A 27890-nucleotide genomic window follows, 5' to 3' on the forward strand; every position below is an offset into this window, starting at 1 on the left:
CAACCCTGAGATCAGGACCTGAGCAGAATTGAGAGTCAGACACTTAACCGACTGAGCCACCCAGCGCCCATGTACTAGTATTACTTTAAACCGAAGCTGTCATACCTAGGCCAGCTAATAATTTCTTAAGGATAAGAATATGTTGAAGTTACAATAAAGGTATCAGTTCAGTGGATTTAAATCTTGCCAATAAGTGTATCTGATTATTTATATCGTTATTTTGTATATTTGCCAGATATGACAAAAGATGCAATTTGTTTGTTGGTTTGTTTTTCCATTTTGTCTTTCTAAGGAAAGCACTGTCTCTTGATTTGAGTCGTAGTCATCTAATGTGTTGTCACTGGGTTGTTATCCATTCTGTGCAGTTAAAGCCACATTAGGGACTTTGATGGTATTGTCTAATGAATATAGTAGTTCAGTTTGGCAAACTTTGTAGGGATTGGGACACGTGTGATCATAAATTACAGACAGGATAAAGAGAGTCATTTTCATGTTGGTGCATTGCCCTTGTAACTAACCGTCTTTTCGGAGATGGCTTCTACCCAGCCCAGTGTCTCTTTCTCCCAGGTAGGAAGGGTCAGGCATTGGTTGGTTTTCCTCCTGAAATCTCATTTCTACTTTTTAGAAATATCCACACTAGATGGGTACTTATGCCTAGTATACACTGGTATGCAGTTTTCTGACCAAAATGTGCATTTTTTTTTAAACTACTGTTGAGCAGAATTATGTCTGTATTTTTTTAAATCTGTTTTATCAGTTGCCAAAATAAAGGAGAGGTGGTTTCTTTCCTTTTGAGCTTTTCTTTGTGAAATATGTGATTGTTTAAAACTTTTAGGAGCACCAGTTTAAATAAAACTGATTTTATTTTCGTTTAAGTTAATTTAAACATTTAAAGAGAAGTTACTCATGGGATTCTTACTATTGCTCTTTTACAAAAGAAGAGATTTAGGCATGCAAGGAGTAAGTGTCTTGTTTAAGATTCCAGTGCTGGTAACTGATAAGAGCATTATTTGAACCCAGAAGTATGTTTGGCTCTAGAGCCCAGGTTGTTGACGGTGATGTTCTACTCCTTCACGACAAAGCCAGATGTGGTAGGTGCCATAACAGATGTTCTAGTCAGGGTGCAGTGAGATTACAGTAGAGGGCATCATGAAACAGAAAGTGATTTTGTATAGGAAGTGGTAATTGAAATAAGCTTTGAGGGGTTAATCTTTCTTAGATGTATGCACACATTTTTAGGGAACCAAAAAGATATTCAAACTTGTCTTAGGATTCAATACCTCTTGACAAGAGTTGAAAGTCTTGTCAGGAACATGAAGCACAAAGAAAACATATCGGCATTTATGTGGTTGTGTGGTACTAAAAGCAGTAGATGCTCCAGAAAATGTCTGGTTTGTTTGGAATGTGCAACAAGGCCAAAGTTTAATTACCAGGTAGGGGTTAGCTAAGAGAGCTAAATCTGTTTTTGGTTTGAAGAGGTAAGATGTAATAGCTGTAAAGATACAGACATAAAGGCATTTCAGCTGAGTAAAATGCACGAAACGTTACCATTGACATTATAGAAATATGCATTGGCATTTGTGTGAAGGTAGTTACGAGTTATAGAATGAAGAACAGACCAAGGACAGTTAAAGCAGGGATGGATTGAAGTGGCTTTTTAGAAGAAAAATCATTTTGGCATAGGAATTAGTGATAGAGTAGGTACATACGTCCAGTGCAGTGACCCCAGGAAAACCTGGGGAGTCAGCAATTTGCATGATGGCGGAGAGAAAGAGAATGATATACTTTGTTTAGATAAATTTCAACCACCTGGGGATTACCCAGGATCTAAGACCCTGTGTATTTTAGTTAGAAAGACAGTATAAGTGAGATTCTAGTTCCTAAGTGTTGGTAATATAGGCCACAGGGCAGTAGTACAATGAAAGTAAGTTTGTTGTGGGTTTTTTTTTTTTTGTATAAAAATTTAATATTGATTCTTTTTAAAAAACAAGATGTATTTATTTATTTGAGAGAGAGAGAGAGCATAACTGGGGGTGGGGGGAGGAGCAGAGGGAGAGGGAGTAAGAGAGAGAGGCAGACTCCTCGATGAGCACGGAGCCTGATGCCAGCCTTGATCTCAGGACCCATGAGATTGCGACCTGAGTCAAAATCAAGAGTCAAGACACTCAAATGACTGAGCCACCCAGGAGCCCCTAATAAAAAATTAAAATTGATTCTTTTAATAAGACTTAGATATTGATGGTTAGTAATACTTCCATGTTAGTTTTTCTACTAGGATTTTTTTGTGTGTGACATTAGAATGGCTAGTGGAAATAGAATATGCATTCCAGTCTGTGTACATAGTGTATACTATTTTATAAATATTCTTTTAAAAATCATTGGAAAGAGCAAATAATATTTATTTTGTGTTTTTTATCTGTATTTTTTATTGCTTTGGTGTGTTTGAAATTATTCAGCCTAAGTAACTATAGAGGTATAGCCATTACTGTCAAGTACAAACATTTAAGGAAATGGCAAAAACATTTTGAGATTGATTTCAGCAACTTTATTAAGCAGGTAACTGTAACTGAAATAAGTAAAATAGGCTTGGGTCTTATTTTATATTTGTACTAAAATATATTTCCTTAATTTTGGTAAAACTGGTTATTTTTTGTAGTCAGTTTTGATATATGTGGAGAGTCAACCTTGGGCCTTTAGCGCTCAGATGACAATAGCTTCATCTAGTTGGGTCTTCGCTGGAGAGCTGCGGGTGGGTTCAGGTGTATTTGAGAGTGGTGCCCTTTCACAGGTGAAGAAGCGGTGTCTCCAAGAATCCGGGTGTTTGGTGTAGGGTCACAAAGCTGATGGAGACAGGAATAGGACGACAAGCTCTAGGAAACTTGTTCTCTGAGGGCATAGGGATGTGATTATATCCTAAGGTTAAGTCTTTGCATGTGAGTGAGTGGATCTTATATCATCTTAGACTCGTTGCTTCAATGATATTTCTCTGAGCTTCCTTTTTTTTTTTTTTTTTTTTTGGTATTGTACACAGTCCATTTGAATCGTGGATCTATATAGTCGGAGTGATTTGAAGTTCTTAGAATTTGGTGAGAATTAACGATTACAAATTGTGAAGTGTCCCAGAGCTTTTGTGGTGTTGGGCATAGAGACAGGTGTCATCTATAGTACTGAACACGTGAAACCTGTTCCTCAGAAACTTTCCATACTTTGTATTTTGCCATGTTTTAAAAAAATTTGAGTCAGTTTGTACCCCGTCTTTTTCATCTCACAGATCCTCATTTTCTTCCTTTGTTCCCTTAATTTTTAAAAAACCAAATAACTTACTTGGGAAACAATCTACTTTTGATGAAAGAGGATATACACAATATTACAAAATTACTTGACATATAGCATTCAAAAAACTTCGAAGTATCCAGTGAACACTTTCATTTCTGTAGGGCAGAATACAAAAGAAAATAGTTTTGAACATAGATGCATTTTGTTTGTTTGACAGAAATTGTGGTTTTTTTAGATCCAAATTCTACTTTGATATGGTAAACGACTTTGCTATTTTCTGCTACTTCAAAGGGACTCTGTTAAAATTGTAACTGCCTATTTTACAATGAGGCATGATTTAGAAATCTTTTTTAGCTATCAAATCTGTTTATAAACACATTGAAGAAAAGGTTATTATCTTTTTTAGTTTTTATAAGCAAAATTTGATTGTTTTACGACAGTGGTAGCACCAGTTTATCTGTACTAATAAGCTTTTATTGCCTGTTACAATACCAGAAAGGTGAAGGGTAGAAGTATATATACTTCAATTCAAGGAATACTCAGTTTTATTTGTCTTATCAAGGGAATGTAAATTAAAAATCTCAAGATGTGTCATGTGGCAGACAAGAAAGAGGAAAATGTCTAGATTGTGATTTTGTACTGAAGTCATTTAAATGAATTTAAAGAATAGAGCAATGACAGAAGAATTAGACAGACTCCCTGGTATGAGGACAGCCCTGGCCCCCCACTTGGGGCTTTATGGTTACTGTGAGAGCAAATGAGAAGGTGTGTTCTCTGCTGTGAGGGGTTGGTGGGGGTTGGGGGGGAGGTGACTAAGTACATTCAGCTTGGCTGGCCAGCATTCTGGAGGTTTGTCTGAGGGCTTCCTCTGACTTGAGTGTATTGGTGCTTCTGTGAACATAGTCCTCAATGAGAATCCTATTTAGAGTGTGACCTTGTGGTCCTTTTCTCTAAATGAGGACCTGGACTAGATCAGGCCTTTTCTGCTTATGGCATTGTGGGCTTATGTGAACCACCTCCACCTTCCAGAAGCTAATACTTGAATATTAAAATGGATTAGTTGTTACTTGGATTTCAAGGTAAGTAACATATTTGTGTGTATATGTATATATACACATACGCACACACACATACATACACTTACCCTGTATGGTAACTTTATATATATATATATATATATAAATATATATTATATATATTTATAAAAATATACATATAAATACAAATATTATATATAATATATATAAATATAAATACTAAGTTACCATTATTATTATACATATATATACATATATACATATATATACATGTATTATCGATATATACAGTTACCATTATATACATATATACATATACATGTATACATATGTATGTATACATATATATGCATATTGCCATATATATATAAAAATACATATACACACACACATATATATGTATATATATAAAATACATACACACACACATATATATATATATATATATATATATATATATATAAATAAAGTTACCATACAGGATAAGTTATAATACAACTATTAAGTTAGGGGCTTTCTAAAATATTTTCTAAATTTGTATATCACTTCCTTGGACTATACTGAGGAAAATCACAACTTTTATTAATGTTTGACCTTTGGTCACTTCTTGTGATTTTGCTTTCTTCTAATGAGCCAGGTATTCTGTGGGCCCTTAGGAACTTTTTTATCCTGCACTGAGTGCTGCCTCTTCTTGCCAGTAGGGAGGACTGGATATGGCCTATCCCCTCCTATTGCCCAAATGTTTAAAGGCTAAAACACATTCCTTTAACTTTTGTATGACTGAGACAGTCTGCCCTATTTGATTCATAATAAACTTATAAAATATAAGTTTCAGATGGCACACACAAGGGATGTTCAGGGAAAAGGTAAAGGATTCTAGCAGCATTGTCTTCTTAAATTTTATTATACAAAAAAAGGAGCTTATGGCAGGCGCCGTATCGTCATTGTGATATCAGTCTCAGTTATGATTGTTGTTTTCGCACACTGTGAAAGTTATTTGGATGTCTGTTGAAAGGAATTTTTTTTTAACATTTCTTAGAGTCAGTTGTAGGTAATATCATTTTTAGAAAAATAAATTTTAGGTTTTTTTCCTATTATCTGGATCTAATATTAGATAAAATAAGGTATTTAATATATGATTATTTATGAGTATTTATTTAAACTGAAATTTATCCAGGTTTACTTTTTTAGATGACTTTATGTGCTTGGCTTACATTTATTGGCTACACCTTTCTGTTATTTGTTATTGTAATGTCATACTTGAAGTGGTGAGAGATGATTAAAGTCTTTTTTTTTTTTTAAAGATTTTATTTATTTATTTGACAGAGATCACAAGTAGGCAGAGAGGCAGGCAGAGAGAGAGAGAGAGAGAGAGGAGGAAGCAGGCTCCTTGCAGAGCAGAGAGCCCCATGCGGGACTCGATCCCAGGACCCTGAGATCATGACCTGAGCTGAAGGCAGAGGCTTTAACCCACTGAACCACCCAGGCGCCCGAGATGATTAAAGTCTTAATTTGAAAGGGGGATTTTAAAAACTGTATATAAATTCCATCAACCATTTTCTTCAGATTTATATTCTCTTTACTAACAGAAACTGAAGGGGGCACCTGGGTGGTTCAGTCATTAAGCGTCTGCCTTCAGCTCAGGTCATGATCCCAGTGTCCTGGGGTCGAGACCCGAGTCGGGCTCCCTTCTCCATGAAAAGCCTGCTTCTCCGTCTCCCACTCCTCCTGCTTGTGTTCCCTCTCTCACTGTTGTCTCTTTCTGTCAAATAAGTGAATAAATAAAATCTTAAAAAAAAAAAAAACTGAAAGCAAAAATAACCTTGCTGTTTTGCTTTTATTCTGTTATACCTACTTTATATGTTAAGATAAAACACCATCAGTATACAAGTTCTGAGCTGTATGGTATCTGAGTTTGAGGTAGGGTTGATTCGTAAGTTCTAGTGACAGCTCATACTGTATGTATGCGCTGACATGGAGCTTATCCAGGTTTGGGAAGTTTAGGCTATTTCAGAGAAAATAAATTGATGGTAAGAAAAAGAGTGATCTGACCTCTCCAGATAAGGTATATTTCATATAGAAGGTGCCAGATACATCAGTTTGAACTTTTTCCATTTTAGGAGGCCACACAGTCTACTCATCTGTAAACCTGTATGTGAAATTGTGTTTATCTTCTACAGAATTCATGTTATGTTTAATGTTTTAAAAAATACTGATTTCTGAAACACTGTGTCAACATACTGCCTGAAACAGTTCTTTTGTGATATGGGGAAGGTAGAGAAAAATCTTTTAATACTTCTCTTGATTTTTTTTCTTAGGCACTATTAAAATTTGTGTGTGCCATTTGAAACTTATAAAAAGAACCCCTCTTATTATGAGTCAAGTAGGGCAGACTATCACAATCATGCAAAAGTTAAAGGAGTATGTTTTAGCCTTGTAACATTTTGGTGGTAAGAGGGGATAGGCCATATCCAGACCTTAAAATCCTAAATGGGCTCCAAATCAAAACTTTGTTTCTTTGAGTTACTGATTTACATAAATTCCAGCAAGCCCTATAAGAAGAAGTAAGAAGTGCCATTCCGAAAAAACTTACAACTCTAGGGGCACTTGAGTGGCTCAGTTGGTTAAGCAGCTGCCTTTGACTCAGGTCATGATCCCAGGGTGCTGGGATGGAGCCCACATTGGGCTCCCTGCTCAACAGAGATCCTGCTTCCCCCTCTCCCTCTGTCTGCCTCTCTGCCTACTTGTGCTCTCTCTGTATATAGCTCTCTGTCAAATAAATAAAAATCTTTAAAAAAACCAACAAACCTACAACTCTAGGGGCACCTGGGTGGCTTAGTTCTTCAGTGTCTGCCTTTGACTCTCAGGGCATGATCCCAGGGTCCTGGGATCGAGCCCCGCATCAGGGTCTGGGCTTGGCAGGAGGCCTGCTTCTCCCTCTCCCACTCCCCCTGCTTGTGTTCCCTCTCTTGCTGTGTCTTTTTCTGTCAAATGGATAAATAAAATCTTAAAAAACAAACAAACAAAAAAACCCCAACTCTCAAGATGTGGAATGTTTTCCAGTTATATGAATTAGTGTAGTTTTGTTATTAGCCTTCTTGTTTAAGGATATTTTGTACATATTGTTTCTGTTTCACTTTCCACATGGTAACATTAATGAATGAATGTTACGAATAACATAATTTTCTTTGCTGCTTGATAGGTGGCACCTTCATCAGGTAGTGCTGAATTTCCGCCACTTGGACCCTCAGCAGTGTCTCTTCCTGAAGCCTCACATGACCAGTTTGTGGCTCAAGGTACCCTTTTAGGAAGACATTCTACTTTCAAAAAGAAAAATGACAAGTTGATCCAGATATTTTGAAACTAAATATCCACATAAAAACAAAATTAAATAAGTCACAAAGCACACTGAATGTCTAGATAACAACACCATGAAGTGGCCCAGAACATGATAGAATAAATATATCAGAAATTAGCAAACCAAAAAAAAAAAAAAAAAGAAATTAACAAACCAGGTGCCCTTACCTAATAAATGGAGCTTAGGTGTCTGATTGACATATGGTTTCTTATTAGTTAGGTGTAGATATTTTGTGTTTGAACTGGAGAACTAATAGATATTAGTTACCTTTATTTTGCTCCCTCTTTAGGGAAACACTTCAATTTATCACAGTACTCCACTTAAAAGTGGAGAGAATCTGGTCATAAGTATTTTTCAAGGGGAATACTTCCATTTTAAAGTCCACAAAATGGTGTTGCATCTTCATTAGAAATGCTTGATGAGTAGCCTGGGATTTATTTTTATTAACGGTAATATATAAATTCTATTCTTTGTATTAGGGACTGCTTCCAACTCTGTTATGCTTCAGACTTTATATATTTGGAACATTACAGCTTAGCTTGTGTTTGTTCTAGAGAATGTACAGGCCTTTATTCAGTAGCACTAAATTCATCACCTGTAAGGAATATACTCCCTAAAAAGAAGATGATTTTAAACACTGAAATATCAGCATCTGCAGGGAAAAGGCTTTCTAAAACTTCAGAAAAAATTGCTTAATTAAGGCTTTCCTCTGAATTTTTATTTGCTCCCTAACTTCCTAAACAGTGTCCCATTTTGGTTTATTTAGTAATATATGTTAACAATATAAAAAAGTGTTAAATTGTAGAAAGTACTCGTTTGATCCTCTAAACAATAAAAGGAGCAAACTCACGTTGTTTAAATAGTTGACACAGAGCATGACATGAAACTTGATAATGAATTTCATGAACATTTATCTCTGAAAGTATGTTGCATTACTCTTTTTAATAACTTCATTGAGAATAATTTACATACCATAAGTCACCCATTTAATAAGCGAATTCATAGTTTTGAGTCTGTTCTCAGACCTGTGCATCACCACAATTTTAGGACATATTCACCACCCCGAAAAGAAACCTTGCCATTAGCAGTCACTCTTCATCTCTTTTGATCCTTCCCAGTCCTAGGCCATTATTAGTCTACTTTCCCTCTTTATAGATTTGCCTTCTATGGAAATTTCATAAAAAAGCAATCATATAGTATGTGTTTTATTGTGACTTTTTTTTTTCACTTAGCATCATGTTTTCAAGGTTGATCCATGTTGTATTATGTGTCAGTACTTAATCTCTTTTTATTGCTAAAAATACTCCACTGTATGGATATACCACATTTTATTTACCCATTCATCAATTGATGGACATTTGGGTTTTTCCCACTTTTTTGCTATTATGAATAATACTGCTGTGGACATTCATGTATAAGTTTTTGTGTGGACATATAGTTGTTGGGGTTTTTTTTGTCTTTTTTTTGTTGTATTATTCTTGATTTGGATTTTATTTTCAAGGATTATGCTTAGAATATGTATTCACGCACAGTTTTACTGGTTGCCAATCAGTTAAGTGTGTATATTTGACAAAAAACTTTTTAGTCCTTTTTGTTGAAACTGCCACTGAACAGTGCTGCAAAGCATTGAATATATATTGTCAGTAAGCCATAATACTAGAGCAATTACTTTGTTGTTGTTAAATACCTTCTTGAATCCCAGCCTTTAATATAGTATTAAGATAAAATGTGATTTTTTTGTTTTTATTTTTTGGTGATAATGAGATTTTAGTTCCCTCGGCCGGAACATCCAGCAGGATTTGCCGGTAAAGCTGGTTAGTCCTTTTATTTGTTGTTTGGCTGATTCTTAATTAACCAGGAAATTAATATACTCCAAAGTGATTTAGGACAGGGTGGAAAAAAATTGTCTCTAGCATGTACATTAGGGCCAGTTGAGACATCCAACTTTTCATTTTTAAATTTAGTTCCTAACTTTTGTAAAAGAAAAATTATTTTATTTAAAAAAAACAACAACAACACCCTAACAGGATCTCTTACAGGATCTGTAAGCTTACATTTGATATACAAAGGTGAAAAGGATCATTAAAAAATAAAAATGTTTGTGTATTTGAGGACTACTGACATAAACAAATGGGACAATTTCTTTAGATAAAATATAAAAGTTTAAATATATTAGATGAGTTTGAATTTCTTAACCTCCATGCCCTCTCCTTTTACTGATCTTCTCCTGTATCCTTGGCCTAAAAATGCTGAAAGCATCAGGCTCCCTGCTCAGTGGGAAGCCTGCTTCTCCCTCTCCCACTCCCCCTGCTTGTGTTCCCTCTCTTGCTGTATGTCTGTCTGTCTGTCTCTCTCTCTGTCAAATAAATAAATAAATAAGTCTTTTAAAAAATATTAAACATCAAATCTTTTTTGATGTTACATAGCCCCAAAGTTATATAGTCCTAATTCTTCCCCTGAAGGAATTAATTACAAGGGAAAATCGAACTTTACAGTGGAGGAACAGGGTAGATGCCACGTCGATCAAATGGCTGAAGGTAACAGCAGCAGTAGCAGCACAGACAGGAATCCTGTTTTTCCTGCTGGGATTCACTGAAGATCTACTCGTGAGGAAACATCAAACATCAGACGTTCTACAAAGTAACTGGCCTGTGCTCTAAAGGAAATTAGTGAGGGTCATGAGGGAAAGTCTTGAGGCAGATTAACAACGATAGCTTTCTTATTAACCATCCCTTGTTGAGTTTTCTGGAAAAGGTGCACAGTCTCATAACTTCAGTTCTAAAATCCAGAATTTCTGAAACCTCAAAAGTTTTCTCAGAATTCACTTGGTGAAAAACCTGCCTGTACCTGAATACCGTTGCTGCAGAACCTGAGCAGTACTGGTTTGATTGAGGTGGTCTTTCTTCCTTTTGGCCTCCTGCTTACTGTGACTGTACATGGGTCACACCGTACAAGTACTCATTTCATTGTGGAGTATTGCCCAAAATCCCATTAAAGGTGTGAGTTAATGTACAGTACGTGTATCTTACTGTTTTTCTAAGATCTAAAATATTTTGAATTCTGAAGCATTTCTGGCTCCTAGAGCTTTAGAAAAAGAGTTGTAGATCGTCTGTTCCTCAATGTCTGAACACTTGAGGGCACAAAATATGCACTACCCTTCTTGTCTTGGGTCTTTCACTGTCTTCCAAGGCAGACACAGACAGACAGACACACACACACACACACACACACGCAGAGTGGAAGAGTTGGATATCTGCTTCCTTGGCCTCAGGGTTGAGATGAGTTGGGCACTAAGGAAATTCCCCAGCCATCTCTCTTTGGCATTTTCAGACTTTCAGGGACTTTCCTTGATTATCAGAACTTGTGAATATTGTACATAACCACAAAGTAAGCACAGTTATGATAATCTTTATGCTTGTTTTCAGTAATGGGTCAGCATGAAACTGTATCAACACAGCTTCCTCGTGACACATCCCTTCCCGCCGCTCTGCCCAGGCAGTGTGTGGTCACCCCACCTCTCCTTTCAGCCATGTGTGGCCTGCTGGATGGGCTCTTGGCGATCGCTCCAGGAGACAGTGCACGTGCTTTCCGGCAAGCCCGGCTCATTGAGCTTCTCTGTAGGTAAGATAGGCAGCTGGTAGAGATGAGTTGACACCAGCTCTGTTCATGACTTGGTGTAAGACTGCATGCGTACTGCGAACATATCTTTACCTTTTCTTTTTTTTGGGCTCATTAGATTGAAGGTTTCTTTTTGCCAGAATTTTCTTTTGCCAGAATTGTCTTGACAGTTTTAGTTTGGATCTATTACAGCACTCATATTGGTTTGTTATGTTGACGTTATGCACTCTCACCTTCTGATTTTTTTTTTTAAATAATTCAGAGGTTCTAAACCTTATCTGTCCTCCACCATACTCAAGAAGTATGATATAGTCCACTTGGCCATTCTAAATGGAAGTGAAAGAGGTCATTCATCTCCCTAGGGTTATATCAGAATCATAGCCATCAGTTGAAAATCATTGTTTAAATTCATTTGGAGTTTTTTTCATTTTTGAGATTAACCTCTTTTTTATTGTTTTGTTTTGTTTTTGGTTTACACTTTTAATTTGAAATAACTTAGAGAAAATTTGCAAAAATAGTGTAAAGAATTCCTGTGTACCCTTCACCCAGCTTCCCCTAATGTGAACATACTACATGGACATAGTCCAGTGATCAAAACCAGGAAATCAATCTTGGCATAATGCTTTAACTAAACTACAAGTGATATTTGAATCCCAGCGATTTTCTGTTAATGTCCTTTTCTTCTGTTGTATGACCCAATCAAGAATCCCACATTGCATTCAGTGGTCAAATCTGTTTAATTTCCTCCTTTTGTGAAGGTTCCTCAGTCTTTTGTTGTCCTTCATAATCAGGGTCATCAGGAAGTACTATGATAAAATTTAGGAAATCATAATTTTGTTCTTTCATTTAGCTAATATTAATGAACTTATGGCAGAACCCTCGGATGGTCATATTGGTTATATGGTATAGTAAGAAAGGCTGCAGATCCTCAGTGTGCCTGACTTAAGGTCTTATTATAGTTCATTCACACCCTAGCCTTACAGTCTTGGGAAAGTTATTTTATTCTTGGTGGTGTCATTAATAACATCTGTTTAATGGGATTAGTGTGAGGATTTAGTGCTGATGTCTAGGATACTCTTTTTATAGTATCTGCTCCTGTTCTTTCTTCCCACAACCAGATTCTTAGAGCCAGCCTACCTCCTGCTGTTGACTACTCAGTCATTTGCATTTCTTTGCCTGTGAACATTCACCATCTGAAATATCTTCTTCTTCTTGGTCAAATCACAGTGCTTTCTTTTTCTTTGCAGGATGTTAAGAAAACTCTAAAAAGAAAGAAGTATCCCTTTCAGCTCACTTTTCGTTACTCATTTACCATTTATAATAAGCTGTGGGGTGTGAGTTTGTTCTCATTTACTTGTCATCTTTGTACTGTGGGACCTACAAGAGTTGGAAAGGAACCCACTAGTCAATTGACTTTTCCTGATGGATGTTTTCCTGCCTTGCAAAGATCAAAATGGAGCTTTAGAAATCCTCTGGCTTCTCAAGGGTCAGCCAGGAGTCTGCCGTGAAATTAGGCCACAGAGCTATTAAAGGATCTTTTACGGCAAAGGCTTGTCATGTTCTGTACCTGTTCTTTATTCCTGACTTAAAACAATTTTCCTGTTTGTTTTGCATTATTTTGTTTTTTACTTTCTAAATCAAAACTTATTTCCTAGCAAGTATTTTTCCTGTTTTACAGGGGAAACTAACCACCAAGGTTTTATTCTTGTTTGCTTTCCTTCGAAAAGAGCTTCGTTATTTTTTATTCTGCTTTGCATTAGATATTTCTTTGTTTCCCATGTTTATTGGATAAGATCTTTTCCTGTGTTCTAAAATACTATAGGCTACCTTTTTATATACAGTTATTGTCTTTATGGAAATCTTTTCTCTTTTTTTGTTTTTACTTTCTATTTGAGTATAGTTGACACACAATATCACAATACTTTCAGGTGTGCATCTTAATTATGTGACAGATTTATGTGTAACGCTGTGTTCCCTACAAGCATAGTTACCATCTGTCCCATTACATCGCCATTACAGTATCATTGACTACTATGTTCCTTATGCTGGGCCCTTTATTCCCGTGAGTTACTCCTTCTGTAACTGGAGGCCTGTATCTCCCACTCCCCTTCACCCACTTTGCCCAACACCCCCACCCACGTTCCCTCTAGCAATCATCAGTTTGTTCTCTGTTCTTAAATTTAAGGTTATAGTCAGACTTAAATACTAATTTATTAATTGTTAATAAGCAGCATACAACTCCTCTGGAGAGTTTTCTTTTTCTGTTCTTCGCAGGATTGCAGATGCCACCCTCCTAGAGAGCTGTGTCCAGGAGCTCAAGGCTCCGCTGCCTTTGTCACCTCCAATTGAACATACTCAGGCTCAGGTAAGTGTTACGCCTCCCTCCCGCCTCATGTCTGTTTGCACAGTTTTTTGCTTCAAGTGCCAGAGAGATTTCTGCCGAGAATATACTAACCATTGGAGAGGGAGGGGAATCTTAGGTGATACATGGTATGATGAGGGTATTTGAAATAGGTTACTTAACATTCTAATCCGAGACGTCTTTGCATGGTGAAAGAAAGCAGCGGGGTTTAAAGATCTAGAGTCTCTTCCTGATTCCATTATTAACCAGCTCTAAATGTTTATCCACGGATCTGGATATCTTTGAGCACCATATTAAAAAAAGAGGACGTTGTATAGACCACCTTCCCATTCTGTGATTTTAGACTACTTCCATCATTTTCTTCTAAACTGAAGTTGTTAAAATACATAGTGACTAAATTCTATGTATTTTCAATATTGAATCTAATAAAAAATAAACTTATTTTTGTTAGATATTTAGATATTTATTATTTTGTTTTTTAGATACTACTTTTAAGTTCTTGCTTGCAGCTACATCTTTATGTAAAGTGTGCTTGACAATTCCTTGCGTAGTTGTTGCTAATAGAAATGTTACCTCTAATCAGATTTTAAGAAGGGCTACAAGATTTATTTATAATTAAAGGTGGATCAGACCAGTATCTCTTGCTTTGTGGTACTGTCCTTGAGGTTTCTGAGTGGGGAAGACGCCCTTTTACAAGGTTGGGTAACACAGTGAGCATCATCTTCAAAACACTTGTCCCAGTGCAGTGTTTGCATTTTTGAGTGTGTTTATTTGCCTAAGGCTGTCTCCTCCATTTCACTCTCTATCCATCCAACAGATTTTTACTGAAGGCCTACCATGTACCAGGATCTTGCCTGTGCAAATATACCTGCTGATGATAGACATCTGAGAAGAAAAACTAAAAACAGAATGATGTCAGAGCTGGGAGGGTAGGGCTTTTCCACTTAGGGTGGTCAGGGAGGTTCTTTCAGACAGGAACATGTAACCTGAACCATGTGAGGAAGCTAGTCCTGGGGCACACTGCTGGACCCTGAGATTGGGATATGTTTGGTCTATCTAAGAAGTACCAAGGAGGCCAGAGTGGTTAGAGCGCATCCGTGAGGGGGAGATGAGGTCGGAAGTCACAGTGAGCTTTGCGAAGGGAGGGCTTTGCCTGTTCTTACGTATTGGTTATATTCTGGATGCTGAGCGCGGTGCCTGGCCCATGGAAGGTGTTCACTTAGTCCTTGTGGAATGAACGATAGCAATAGTAGCACACATTTACGGAGTGCTTGTTTGTACTAATGTATATCATCCTCACAGTAGTCCCATGAAGTATCGTTAGTGGCCTCATTTTAAAAGTAAATGTCTGGCAATGTCCAGGCTTGCTCATAAAGAACGGGGCAGAGCCATGACTCCAGCTCACACAGGCTGGTTCCAGAACTCACACCCTTCCTCACTTCATCACCGGGCCTTCTGTAGGCCCACTGCTTCTTGGCTGTTTGTCCGCACACAAGATTACCCATTCATTCCAGAAAAGTGCTGGAACCTCTTCTCGGCCAGACTGTGTTCTAGATGCCAGTGTCAGATGTGAACAAAGCAAACACGCTGCCCACATGGGTTCTGTCCTTGGTGCAGAAGACAGACAGTAAGCAGCAAATAAGATGTGAAGTGTTTTATCAGCTGGTGACACATGGTGTAGGAAAAGCGAGGGTGGGTGGAAGGATGCGTGGCAGCGGGAGAGAGTGCTGTGTGTTGTCAAGGGGTCAGAAAAGGCCCCTCAAGGGTGAGATTGGAACTGCGGGTGGAGCTGCGAGTGGAGGCGCCAAGGAAGCAGGGGTGTGGCGGGGCAGAGCGCCTGGGCTTGTGAGAAGCTCGGGGCTTCTCTCTCGGATGTGTCTCGTTGGCTCTCACCTTGCACGGCTCGTCTCTGCACGGTCGTGCTGCGTATGGCAGAGTCAGACTTGCTGGGACAGCAGTCAGTAGTGTAGAGTACAAAGGTGTCAAACAAGACTTCATAGCAATAAGGAAGTTAAATGTTACAAACTTGCATTTTACCTGATAGGACGTGTGTTAAAGAGTATTTTGTAATCTTTCTTTCTTTATATAATTGTACAATATATGGCACTGGAATGCCCCTTTCTACTTCCAGAATATTGATTCCACAGGTTAGCTACTTAAAAACTATAAAGGCCTTCTTTCTCTAAATGGAATTTGAAATTTGACTTTGAAAATACTACTTTGGTATTGTTATACTTGACAGTGTTAATGTCATTAGTGACATGTTTATGAGAAAAATAATACTTTGTGTGCTATGCATTCCTTTTAGATTTTAAAAATTATGATTAATATTTTATTAGTTTTTTATTAACTTACATTACAAAGTGACTCATAATGCATAGAAAGCTGAAATATCACTGAATTAGACTTTTCATATAATATGTTTTATTTTCCTTTGTCTGTTTTGAAAAAAATAGGTATCCTTTCTCCTAGAATACCTGTCCTCTTTGTCCAGGCTTCTGCAGTCGTGTTTACTGGTAGATCCCGACCTTGTGATTCAGGATGAGCTTCTAAAACCTCTTATCACAAACATCATTGGGGTCCTCACCATATGCACCAAAGATGTGTTAGGTAAGCTTTATTTTCTTAGATTTAGGATGGAAGCAAATAATATTGGGGAAAAAAGTCTTAACTCTGCACCAGAAACTCACTTCAAGGTTAAATTTTATGTTGTGCTTTGCCAATGTTTTGGAAAGCTTTTATAATGTGTTTTATAGTTTGGATCTTTTTAAAAGTGGTTCTAGGAGACCATTTGAGACAAATTCCTAGTATGGTGAAAGGTCTATCCCCTGTGCTGTCAGTTTAAATGAGGGCAAAGTTTGTATGTAATATTAGCAAGTGCAGTGAATTTCAGATAGTAATTATTCTTATAAGCTATGGGTACAGCCAAATGACCTACTAATAACTTACTTGTAATAATAACTATAAATAAGTGCAACATATAATATCAAACATTTTGATAAAGTCCTAAATTATTGAAAAATATACTCTGATGAAAATTTGCATATAGTACTAAATAGAGAAGAACATTAAAACAATATAGGATCTTTAACAGAATTAAAATATAATAATTAAAAGATTTAATAATGAAGTAACTGATAATTTGGCTATTGCTAAATGGCTCTTTGCCTGTTCATTTATTACTTAGTTTTTTTAATTTTATGGATTTGCTTGGTTTTAGGTAAGTAAAATGTTTTTTGATGCCAGCAAATTTAGTCCTCAGTGTCTCATTAGTGTTAAAATATTCTCGTGCTAGAAGAATAGTAATTCCTTACTTGGAAATTTTATAAGTGGTCATGATGTCTTAACTAAGCAAATCAGGATAGACCATGCATTCTCTATGAGGGTGATATCACCCCCCTAGAAGCAAAAATTAAATCTTGGGGGAAAGTGGTAGGGGAAAAATCTTAGCTGTTACAATGGTTTGTGGCCCTTCAGAGCTCAGTTCTACCAATAAAATCTTATTCTTTAGTGTTTAATTTCTCTTGTTGGGTTTCTTGGATATCACTTGGGAAGCACTGATATTGAGCTCATAGAAGATAAACAGGAAATACACAATATCATTGCTAAAAACTCTAGTGCATAGATGTCATGACTGGAGGACTTCTGATCAACACTTGATCCCAAAGTCATATGGCAAGAGAGAGCCAAGTCATATGGCCAGATGTCCCAAAGTTATATCATGTCTTGATTGTCATTGGCTGACTTGTGGATTTTTTTTTTAATTGATTCTCTTGCTTTTGTGTGTGACTTGGGCCTTGAGAATTAAATAAAAATAGTATATGTTTTATTATGTGAATTAATTGGCCCATCAGTAATTATGTCAACTGCTGAAAATAAAAATGTCACTGATATCTGAATGTATACCTAGTGGCTGGTTAAGTTAGAAGTCATTTTCTCATATCTAGCAAAAGGTAAAAGTTCAGTAAAAATTTTTTAAGAAATGAGGTTTTTTTTTTTTTAAGATTTTATTTATTTATTTGACAGAGTGATAGCACAAGTAGGCAGAACGGCAGGCAGAGGGAGAGGGAGAAGCAGACTCCCTGTTTGGGCTTAACCCACTGAGCTACCCAGGCACCCCAATTTTTAAAGGTTTTATTTATTTATTTGATAGATAACAAGTCGGCAGAGAGGCAAGCAGAGGGCGGGGGCGGGGGGAAGCGGGCTCCCTGCTGAGCAGAGAGCCCGATTCAGGGCTCGATCCCAGGACCCTGAGACCATGAGCCAAACAAAGGCAGAGGCTTAACCTACTGAGCCACCCAGGTGCCCCAATTTTTAAACTTTTAAATATTTTATTTGGCTATCTTGAATAAAATCAGTGAGCTTAATACCCAATTCTTTTTAAGCATAAAGTGCAGATATACTGATAGTACATAAACAGATATATAGAATCTGTGGAATTAAAATTTCATGGGGATGATGAGGAGGAAACATATGTCTGAAAAGACTCCTTATAGAGCTGAGAATGACAAGAAGGTTGAGACACACAGCAAGGATTGCTTTAATCCACACTCCCTGGAATATGCCATTTCCAAAGAACCCTGAAATGGAAGTCCTTAGTTTGCAAAAGCTGGCAATGTGGTCAGAGAAGACAGTCCTAAGATTGCTGCTTCTTTCTAGCCTCCATTTGACACATAGACTGAAGGAAAAAGCTGTCCTTACGATAGGTTAATTGCTATTTTCTCAGCCACAGGCAAAGGTGCAAAATCCTCTTTTGTGTCATGTTTTCATGGGGCAATACTCAGGGTTGTTCAGAGGAATTCTCCTTTCTTTTCTGCCAGGACCTTGGCACATTGTGCTTGCTTCTTTCGCCCCTGCACAAAGGTGACAAAGACAACAGGAGAAACTTTACTTTATAAAAGTAGCACAAATAATGCCATCCTTTTACAGTCTGTACAGTGTTTGATTCCTGTACCTATGGTAAAAGGTTATGTATTAAGGTTATGACTTAATATTCAGTTTGTCAGACCTTCTGAATTGTTATGGAATGTGTGTTAATGAGAGGAAGATGCAGGAGTGTGAATTTGTCTTTATGTAGAGGGGTAGGTGAGAGAGATCTTAAAGAAGCAGTGAAAAAGTTAATTAAAATAAATTTTGGATCATGCTGAATTACATTTGTCCTCATCTAACAGGTACATGCCTCTTAAGTGTAATGAAGTGTCTGGTGATTTGTATTTTCTACTCTTTGTGGTAATAACTTAAAATATTTTCATTAATTTTATAGATGTAGAGTTGATATCAGCTTTTTATCACACATGGACACATTTATTTAACCTTCTGGCTACACTCCTGAGGAAGGCTGCTGTTGCCTCCCTCCCATCTATTACGGTGGGTCTGGCCAAGCACTGGACGGCAGTGACTGGTAAGCAGATACTCTCACTAGGCTGCAGGTCTTTCTGCTAATGAAAGTTAAGATAATCAATATTTACAATTTTTACATATTTTTTTCTTAAAATTAAATACGCTGTGGCATTTGAAAGAGAAACCAGGTATTTACTTTGAGAAGTTTGCAGTGTTCTTAAGGAACCTCAAAAATGCATTTTTGAAAAATTGAAACCCAGTTCAAAAAACTATAAAAACAAGTTAAGAAAATCCTGTGGTATAATGAAGAGATATTGATATGACATGATTATAAAACAGTGAGAAAGATTTTCACGTGTTGGCATAGAAACCAGTCTCTTTCCTGACATACGTGCACTGTACGTGGGTAAGCCTATACCTAAAATTCTGTGTATGTGATAACGTGGGAACTTATAATAAAAATAGTGTCTTGTGTCAAGACAAGGATTTTCTTATAGTACAGAAATGCAAAGTGTGTAGTATAGTTAATTATTTTTACAAGATGTTTTCCATATAATGAACTAGGATAAATGATTTTTTAAAATAACTACTAATTTTTCATAGAGTCTCTTTTAAATTTTAGCATAGCAGGAAGACTTTTTTTTTTAAGTTTTTTTTTTTGTTGTTGTTGTTGTTTTAATATTTTATTTATTTATTTGACAGAGATCACAAGTAGGAAGAGAGGCAGGCAGAGAGAGAGGAGAAAGCAGGCTCCCCGCTGAGCAGAGAGCCCGATGCGGGGCTCGATCCCAGGACCCTGGGATCATGACCTGAGCTGAAGGCAGAGGCTTTAACCCACTGAGCCACCCAGGTGCCCCAGCAGGAAGACTTTTTAAAACATAAATGCATATAAATAACATTTATGTTACTTTTTAAAAATGGCTAGTTTAAATGTATTCAAAATTGAGTTCTTTAAGCTTCCAAGTTACCACTAATTCAGTCAACTTATTGTTTTCACATTTTACTTTATCATTTGATCATTCTGTAGACTTAGATGGATGATAACATTTTGTAACCAGAGTGGTGGTGTTGAAGTAAGTTTTATGGGGAAATACATGTTTAGTAAGAAGCAAAAGTGTTTGTTATCTGAAGATAGGAGTTCTGAGTTTACGTAAGAGGAATAGTGTCCATTTAGAAATCATTATTTTGTTAAAAATTGAAAGAGATTGTGTAATTGAGATTTTCTTATCCATGGTGGGGAAATTTAGTTTACCACCTGAGTCACTGCTAATATAAAGCAAGGTTGGCTCATGTGGGACACCTAAGCCAAGTGGGCAGATGTGGCCTGCTGCTTGTTTTGGTAAATGAGATTGTATCGGGCAGGCAGCGGATACCCTTTCTCATTTACTTGTTGCCCGAGGCTGCTTTCCTACTACAGTGGTAGAGTTGAAAGCTGTGATAAAGGCCTGTGACTGTGAAGTGTAAAATACTCACTTCCTCTCTGACCCTTTACAGAAAAAGTGTGCTGGCCCCTGCTTTCAGCCTGTTTACCTGACACTTCCCCTAGTGATAAAATAAGGATGTAGTAAATTCAGAATCTTTCTACAAAACGTGTATACACAGTTTATGTAATATGGTGCTAATCAGAAATAAGTTACTACATAAACAGCGAGCTTTGATAAAGTAATGCTTATGAAAATATAACTAATGATTGTTGCTGTTCCTTGTCATGGAGTTGTCTTTGTTCGTTTTTAGTTTCCATCCCATATGTTATACAAACTTAAAACATCTTTTGGCCACTTTGTAACTTGTGTTATCTATAAGAGTCTTTTCTCAGACCTGAGTCATATTTAGACATCATTTAAATGAACATAATTCTCATGAAACGCCACTCTCACTATATTATTTTTCTTGTATTAGTTAAGAAAATAAGAATTTCTTTTAGCCTAAATCTAGGTAGAAGTTCTTATGGTTATAACTCTTATACAAGTATAAATTCCAAATGATATAAAAGTAAAACATAACAAAATTATAAACCAGTGTTACTGAAATTAATACAATTGAGATAACATATCAGATGTTTCTTTGATGAAATCAGTGATCATAATAGGAAATTAATAATGACCGATTCAGTGTAGATTCTTTTGAGTTGGCTTGCCTATTCTTTCTAATCTGTGTTATGTTGCAAATTTCTACATAACCACTCTTGTTCTGTATTCTGAACTACCACGAAATGTTGGTTCTGCACCAAGCCGCACTGTGCACTAAGTCTTGTAAGTACTGTTTAGCATCAACTTGTTTGACGACAGAAACACAGTTATATAGTGGTGATCTAGATAATTCAGAGTACAGTCCCATGAAATTTTGTTTAGGTAAATGCTGAAATAAAAATTTCAAAGTTAAAACTCCAGAGACTTTGTGGATTCCAAAAGACCCCAGAGGGATCAGTACTCATCTATATATAATCCTCTTATTTTGGGTCTTAGCAAATATTGTGTGTATGTGGTTTTGTGGACACACACACACTTTTATACCAAAAAAGAACCCATATAAAAAGAATGAAATGAGATTAAATCAGCTCCTTGATTCTGTTGTCTTCATATTGACTGTTTAAATTACTTTTAAGCACTAGAGTTATTCTCATGATACTTATAAATATTGATGGGTTTACTTCATTAGAAATAAAAAGGCTATAAACTTAATTACTCAAATTGATCTGATTCACTTCTTTAATATTGAAGATGTTTCAAACATTACATAGAAGGTATTCTCTCCCTCAGATATGTTGTGCACATGTGTGGGTTTGTCTTCCACGTGCCCTACGTTATCTACTGCCAGCCTGCAGTTCCTTTCTGTTCTCTTGACGGAGGAAGCAAAAAGGCATCTCCGAGATAAGGATAAGGCCAACGCATGCCAGGGTCCATCACTGGCTTCACTTCTTGATAAAACTCAGGAAAATCAGAAATCTCTAGAACGACTTAATGAAGTAATTCTTCAGGTATGTGATATCTTGACCTTTCAAAAACTTTGTTTAATATTTAAATAAATCCACTTTCAGTCTTGGCCTTGTAAAAAATTTTTTTACTCATTCAAGTTAAAAAGTAATTAATGTTCATTATGACATTTAAATGAAACAAAAGCATATAAAGTTAAATTAACCATCTCCTCTCCGGTCCTGGTTCTCTGATGTTGACTAGTTTCTTTAATGACTATGATGTAAAATTTCAAAATGAAATATTAGAAATCTAAATCCAGCTGTTTCCCAAAATACAGTGTGCCATTGTAGGACCAAAATGGTTATATTTCAGGAATGCAGCTATAATTCATAATGTCTTGCCATTTTAAAGATATTTCTATATCTCTAAACATATATTCATCTAAACAGCATTTGATTTATATAAGTAAATTACATATATTTAAGGTAGTTTGTCTATAGAAATGGGCGGACTTCGTTGGTACATTTATGGGAAAATGCCACCTTTCTAAACCACGTTGCCTTATGAACTTATCTTATAAACTTACTTTTTGCAGTCCTAAAATATGAACCAAGAATTTTGTTCATCGAAAAACATTCTAAAATCATGAAGTATGATTTTATAAGTAGATTAACCAAAAAAACCTCCAAGTGTTTCCTAAGTTGTGTAGTCATTTTTACAAATAGGAAATTGTTAGATTTTTCAATATTAAGAATGTCCCTTTTTAATAATCATACGGTTTTATGATTTTTATCTTCTTGCTGGGAGGTGGAAAAGAATTGGACTTGTGCCTTAACGGATTTGCTTCCATTCATTCCCCTGTCAGTCAGCCATGTTTCATAAAGGCAGGTTACTCCAGTTTGCTGATATGTTGCTCTCTCTTTGCTGCTTTGAATTTGGGAATTTTTGCCCCTTTTCTGCCTCTGGGAGTTTTGGCTGTACAGATCTTGCTGGCATGACCACTTGTGTGTTGCGTGCAGCGGTTCCCATTATGTTGGGAAGCAGACAAGGCTGCAAGAGGCAAGGATGGCTCCTGGTCCAGCAGGAACCCACCCACTGAAGGTGGGGCTCGTGCTCTTGGGGGGCTTCTGTCTTCCTCTCCTTTGCCCGGCACACAGTTACTTTCAGAGCACAGATAAAGAGACTGATACAGGGGCCTCCGACATTTTCTCCTGTCTCCAGTAGCAACTTCAGAAGCTGGAACTCCAGCGGGAAAAGATCCTTACAGCATCGCTCAAAGTCACTTAGTCTTGGGAGGCTGTAGCCTCCCTCCCTCCACTCAGCTCTTCTTAGCTTAAACCCAAAGCTGGATAGTGTCCCAACTATCTCGTTCCCCATCAGAACAACAGGCTCTATTTGATTAACTGAGTCTGATTTTGCACTTTAAAGAGTATTAGAGAGGAAACGCAAATTCACACCTTTGCAGTGGTCTTCCCCCAACTCAAAAGCATTATGAATCTCCTGACTTTGGCTTCAGTAGAGCTCTTTTCCCTAGGGAAGGGGCCTTCGCTCTTACCAACATTCCTTCCCCTCCAGGGAGTATAAATGATTTCTGGAGTCGCTCCTCCTTTTCTTGCCCTCAGCGGGGTGGGGGGGTGGCACCTGCCCGTCTCCCTACCCAGGCCAGGAATGCCCAGTAGCTCTGGGAGCCTTGACCACAGCCATGACCATGGGTTCTACAGCCAGTCCTCCTGGACCAGGTGAAATGTAAAGACCTCCAGCCAGGCCAAACCAAAGCTGTTTTATTTCCTAGCTGTTTTCTCTCACTTATTGGTCGTGCTGTTTCAAGGAATCATGATTACGCTTATGATAAATATGGGTCCCTGTTAGTTGATGCACCAGATTAAAATAAATGTACATAGGAAAAATTCTTTGCCACAGGAATTTAAAAATTTTTTCTTGCTCCTTATTTTTTCTTAATATTTTGTAATATTATTCATTATAAAAGTTATCATTTATAATCTTTTGCTGTTACCTTCTTGGCCAAAGAAAATGAGATATCCTAGAGCCAAAGGGTATCTCAATGATTTTCCTAATGACTAGCCAATTTTCCTCTCCATTTCCTCCAAATTATAAAAGATGTAAAGCATTCTGTGTGGATATGGATACTTTAACCAATTATATAAACTGTTTTTTCTAATAAATCACACTCTTCTTGTTCATATAAACAGTAGAATATAAATACATGACATTTGTTAGAAGGGCACAAGCAAGTTTAAGACAAAGTAAAGGAAGTGTCCCTGTGACATACTTATGAGAAAATGTATGTCTCACATGAGATGGGACATTTATTAATGAGCTTTATTAAATTACAAATGCTATTATGTTTTCTTTGCTCTGCCCTATATAAAGATGATATGATTTAAAATGTTATTCAAATACATAAACCAGCAACACATAATAATAAATTACATATGTTTCTTATTACACATGCATGTAGGCTGTGTATTGTGCCAGGTTTTATATAAAAGAAAGGAAACTACAGTCTTTAAATGGTCAGAAGAAATAGTATACTAAAATTGATGACCTTCAGAGGTTTATTACCTTACTCAGAAATATTGGATGTGTGACCCTAAGCATATCAATTAACCTCTTATAATTCAGTTCTTAAAATGCAAATACGAACTGAGAAGATTGTATTAAGTTTGTATAAGGTGGCCCTAGAGCTCCGTCCTCGTAACAGATTGTTATGCTGTAACTTCAATTAAAAGGTCTTGGCAAAGAATCTTTTCAATGGCTGCTTTACTGTACTCTCCCATGGGGGATACAAATTGAAAGTTTGCATTTGGTATTTATGTCTTAAATTATGTGCAAGTTTATTTTTTCATAATTCCATTTTGAGGAAGTTTGAGGATTTGAATATTCTCTTAGAAACTATTCTGTCTTTTGACATATATGTCCTATGAGGCATATTTTTTGGCGGTAGAGACCGTATTATCTGTTGACCATACATATTGAACATATTTGACTTAATAGAGATTTTACCTTCCCTGGTGAGATAATATGATTCATTTGCAAAGACATATAATATACATAATAGATTTTGCTCATAATTAGATGTTGAATTAATTTTGCTCCTATATTTGGTCTGATATCTAAGGATAATAATGAAAGGAAAGAATAAACTCTAATTTCACATTTCAGAAGGTAGATTTTGCACAAGTGTTTAGTGAATGGTGACGTCCAAGAGTTAATCTGTTAGAGAGAAAAGGCTTATCTATTTGAGATACTGCTGTGTCAGTGAGTGTTCACTGTAATTAAAAACCCTGTTCTTTATATCAGTGCCTTTTGGAAAGAAAGTAGAGTCTTGACCTAGAATACCTAGATCACTTCACGTATAGAAGGAATTAGATCTAAACAGAACATAAAATTTAAATAAATTACATGAGTCCTGATTTTCTTTCTTCCTATGGTTGTCAAAAAGACATGCTGTTTCTTGCCCTGTATCCTCTTGATTTATTTCTCCTCTTGTGTGTGTCTGCGTCACCCAGTAGCCGGTTGTCTGTCGCTTCAGCTATCGGATATGGACTCTTAGCCTCTGCCTTCTTGCCTCCCGGGCTTCCGGGCTTTGAACCACATGCTCCTGCTCTGTGCACAGATGCTCAGAACGACTTTTCAGTCTGCAGGAAGTGCTGCATGGAAAATGGCAGAAACTAAATCCTCTACTCTGACCTTCAGTCTATGTTGAAAAGTATGTGGATTTACTAGAAGTTAATCGTGTTTATTTCTTTTCTTGTTTTTAGTTTTTGGCTTTCATATCAGTTTGTGTATACATTTTAGAGTGCCAAACAGGTTTATAAGTTTTGTAACCAAAGGAGAAGACTTCTGTCTTTTTCCTTCATTTTCCTCTTCTTAGAGGCAACTACTCCTGCCTTTCAGTTGATTGTTTCATGTTTCCCTTCCAAGTCTCTAACATGCTTGTATTATTCTGTCTTGGTTATTCCATTTTAAACATTTTCTGTTGACTTCCTGCTTTGGAACACGAGACTTGAATTCCCTTTCCAGGCCCCAACCACCTACCTGGCCACAGTGGGCTCCCCTCTCCTTTCCCTGCTACCCTGCGTCTTCACGGTGGTGAGAGAGGAGGCCACATGTGGTGGTGAGTCTGTGAAAGTGCTGCACACAGTTGAACTTCACAGCTTCCATTTTCCTTAGACATAATTATCGTATTATTTTTAGATTTGCTAAGTTTTCTATTATCACTGATAAGCTCCGTGCTCTTTCCCAGCAATTGAATATCCTCTCAGTCTATTCAGACATGTGGGAACTGATGTCAGCTTCATGTTCTGGAAGAAATCACTCCTAGTTCCTTCTGACCCTGCATGGCGCCCAGTGTGATCCTGGGATCTCCATTCACCTTCGTCCTGGGGAATTCCTCTACCTCTCTGCTGTTTCCTGTGATCTCTTGTCTCCCAGGTTCTCCTTTTCCTGCTTCCCACCTTCCTTTGGGTAGAGTCTGTTGTCTGGTACCTTGCAGAGTTAAGGTGCGTAAGAGGCTCTTTTGAGATCTGGACAGAGTCTTTTTCTACCCTTACATTAAATTTATAGTTTAGTCTAGTGAGGATTCTAGATTAGAAGTCATTCACTTCAGAATTGAGGAGGCCTTGTCTCTTCCCTTTAACTTCTCATAGTACTGTGGAAAGATCTGAAGCCATTATGATGTCTGGTTTTCTCCCCTGGGAGTTTTTTTTTCTGTCTCCAGCATTCTACATTTTCCAGATGAAGTTTGTAGGCGGAGTCTGTTTAATTCATTGTTCTGACCTCTCTTGAGGGTTGTTCTTCTTCTTGTTCTTTTTTTCTTTTAAAGATTTATTTGTTTACTTTAGACAGAGTGCAGGAGTGGGAGGGGGCAGAGGGAGAGCAAGAAAGAATCTCAAACATTGCCTCTGCTGAGTGTGGATTCCGACACGGGTTCCCTCTCGTGATTTGAGATCATGACCTGAGCCAAAGCCAAGAGTCGCAAGCTCCACTGACGACGCACAGGTGCCCCTCGTGGGGTTCTTTCCATCTGAACTCCTGCTTCACTTAACTGACATTCCCCCCTACTTTGTGTGTTCTGTACGTTTGCAACTCTTAGTAAGTTTTCTTCTTACATAATTTCTCTTTTCTTCCTTTTTGACTGTTTTGGTTTCTGTGTTCTGGTTAGGGGCTTTTCTTATCTTGGTGGTCTGCGGCGTTTGAAACTGGGAGATTGGAAGTAGACCGGAAGCCCTGGGCAGCAGAGTGGAGCCTGTCCGCTGCAGGCTGTGCTGTGTGAGGGCATTTGGCTGCCGCCCTTTGTGGCCTGCCTTTTTGAGCTTGTCGCATTCCTGAGGGAAGAATTTTCTGGTCTCCTGCCTGGAGGTGAAAACCCAACTGCCAAGTGTTTAGCCACAAAGTAGGAGGAAGAGAGCAGGTGTCTCAGAAATCAGTTTGCACATTTCACTTAATCCTGTTTTCAGTGTAATATGCTCGCCTGCAACTGTGCCTTCTTTTTGCCCGTTTAGAGCGCTTTTAGTTCACCCTCTCCAGGGACTAAATCCCCAGTTTCTTGCAAAGCTGGGGAGGAGGAGCGGCTTGGCTGTGCAGAGATTGGTGGGTCATGAGCAAAATCTGGTCCTCGAACTGGTCCTCAGAGATTTTTCAAGCAATCTTCCTTCGTTTTCACTTCCAGGGGAACCTGGTGCTGAGTTCCCTTAGCCGCTGGCAATTCATTGTACAGAGGGGGTGGGATTCCGCCTTCTGGAGTCTTCTGCTGCGTTTGCTATTCATCCGTCTGCTTCCTGGTTTCCTGACTGTGTGACTGAGTGAGTGAGTACTCACTCCTCTCTGTCTGTCTGGTGTTTAATCCCATTTCTGTCATCTCAGTGAGATTTCATGAGGGAATAAAGGACACATTTACGTGCATAACTGTTTCCCTAGAATTCTTACTGCTGTTTTCTCCCTCATTGCTGCGGAAAGTAGAT

General features: G+C 37.5%; 1 protein-coding gene across 3 annotated transcripts in view; it reads left to right on the top strand.

Moving 5' to 3' along the window:
- RTTN (rotatin) overlaps nt 1-27890 on the top strand; it is a 154394-nt gene that overhangs the window by 98554 nt on the left and 27950 nt on the right. For all 3 annotated transcript variants that reach the window (XM_032872250.1, XM_032872248.1, XM_032872249.1), the window contains 6 exons: nt 7516-7609; nt 11097-11292; nt 13564-13654; nt 16108-16261; nt 18915-19052; nt 21751-21968. In XM_032872250.1, coding sequence (XP_032728141.1) covers nt 7516-7609; nt 11097-11292; nt 13564-13654; nt 16108-16261; nt 18915-19052; nt 21751-21968 — 891 coding nt within the window. The remainder of the gene's footprint in view (nt 1-7515; nt 7610-11096; nt 11293-13563; nt 13655-16107; nt 16262-18914; nt 19053-21750; nt 21969-27890) is intronic.

This window comes from Lontra canadensis, unplaced genomic scaffold (assembly GCF_010015895.1).
Source record: "Lontra canadensis isolate GAN:19392208 unplaced genomic scaffold, GSC_riverotter_1.0 scaffold44, whole genome shotgun sequence".
Classification (NCBI taxonomy): Eukaryota; Metazoa; Chordata; class Mammalia; order Carnivora; family Mustelidae; genus Lontra; species Lontra canadensis.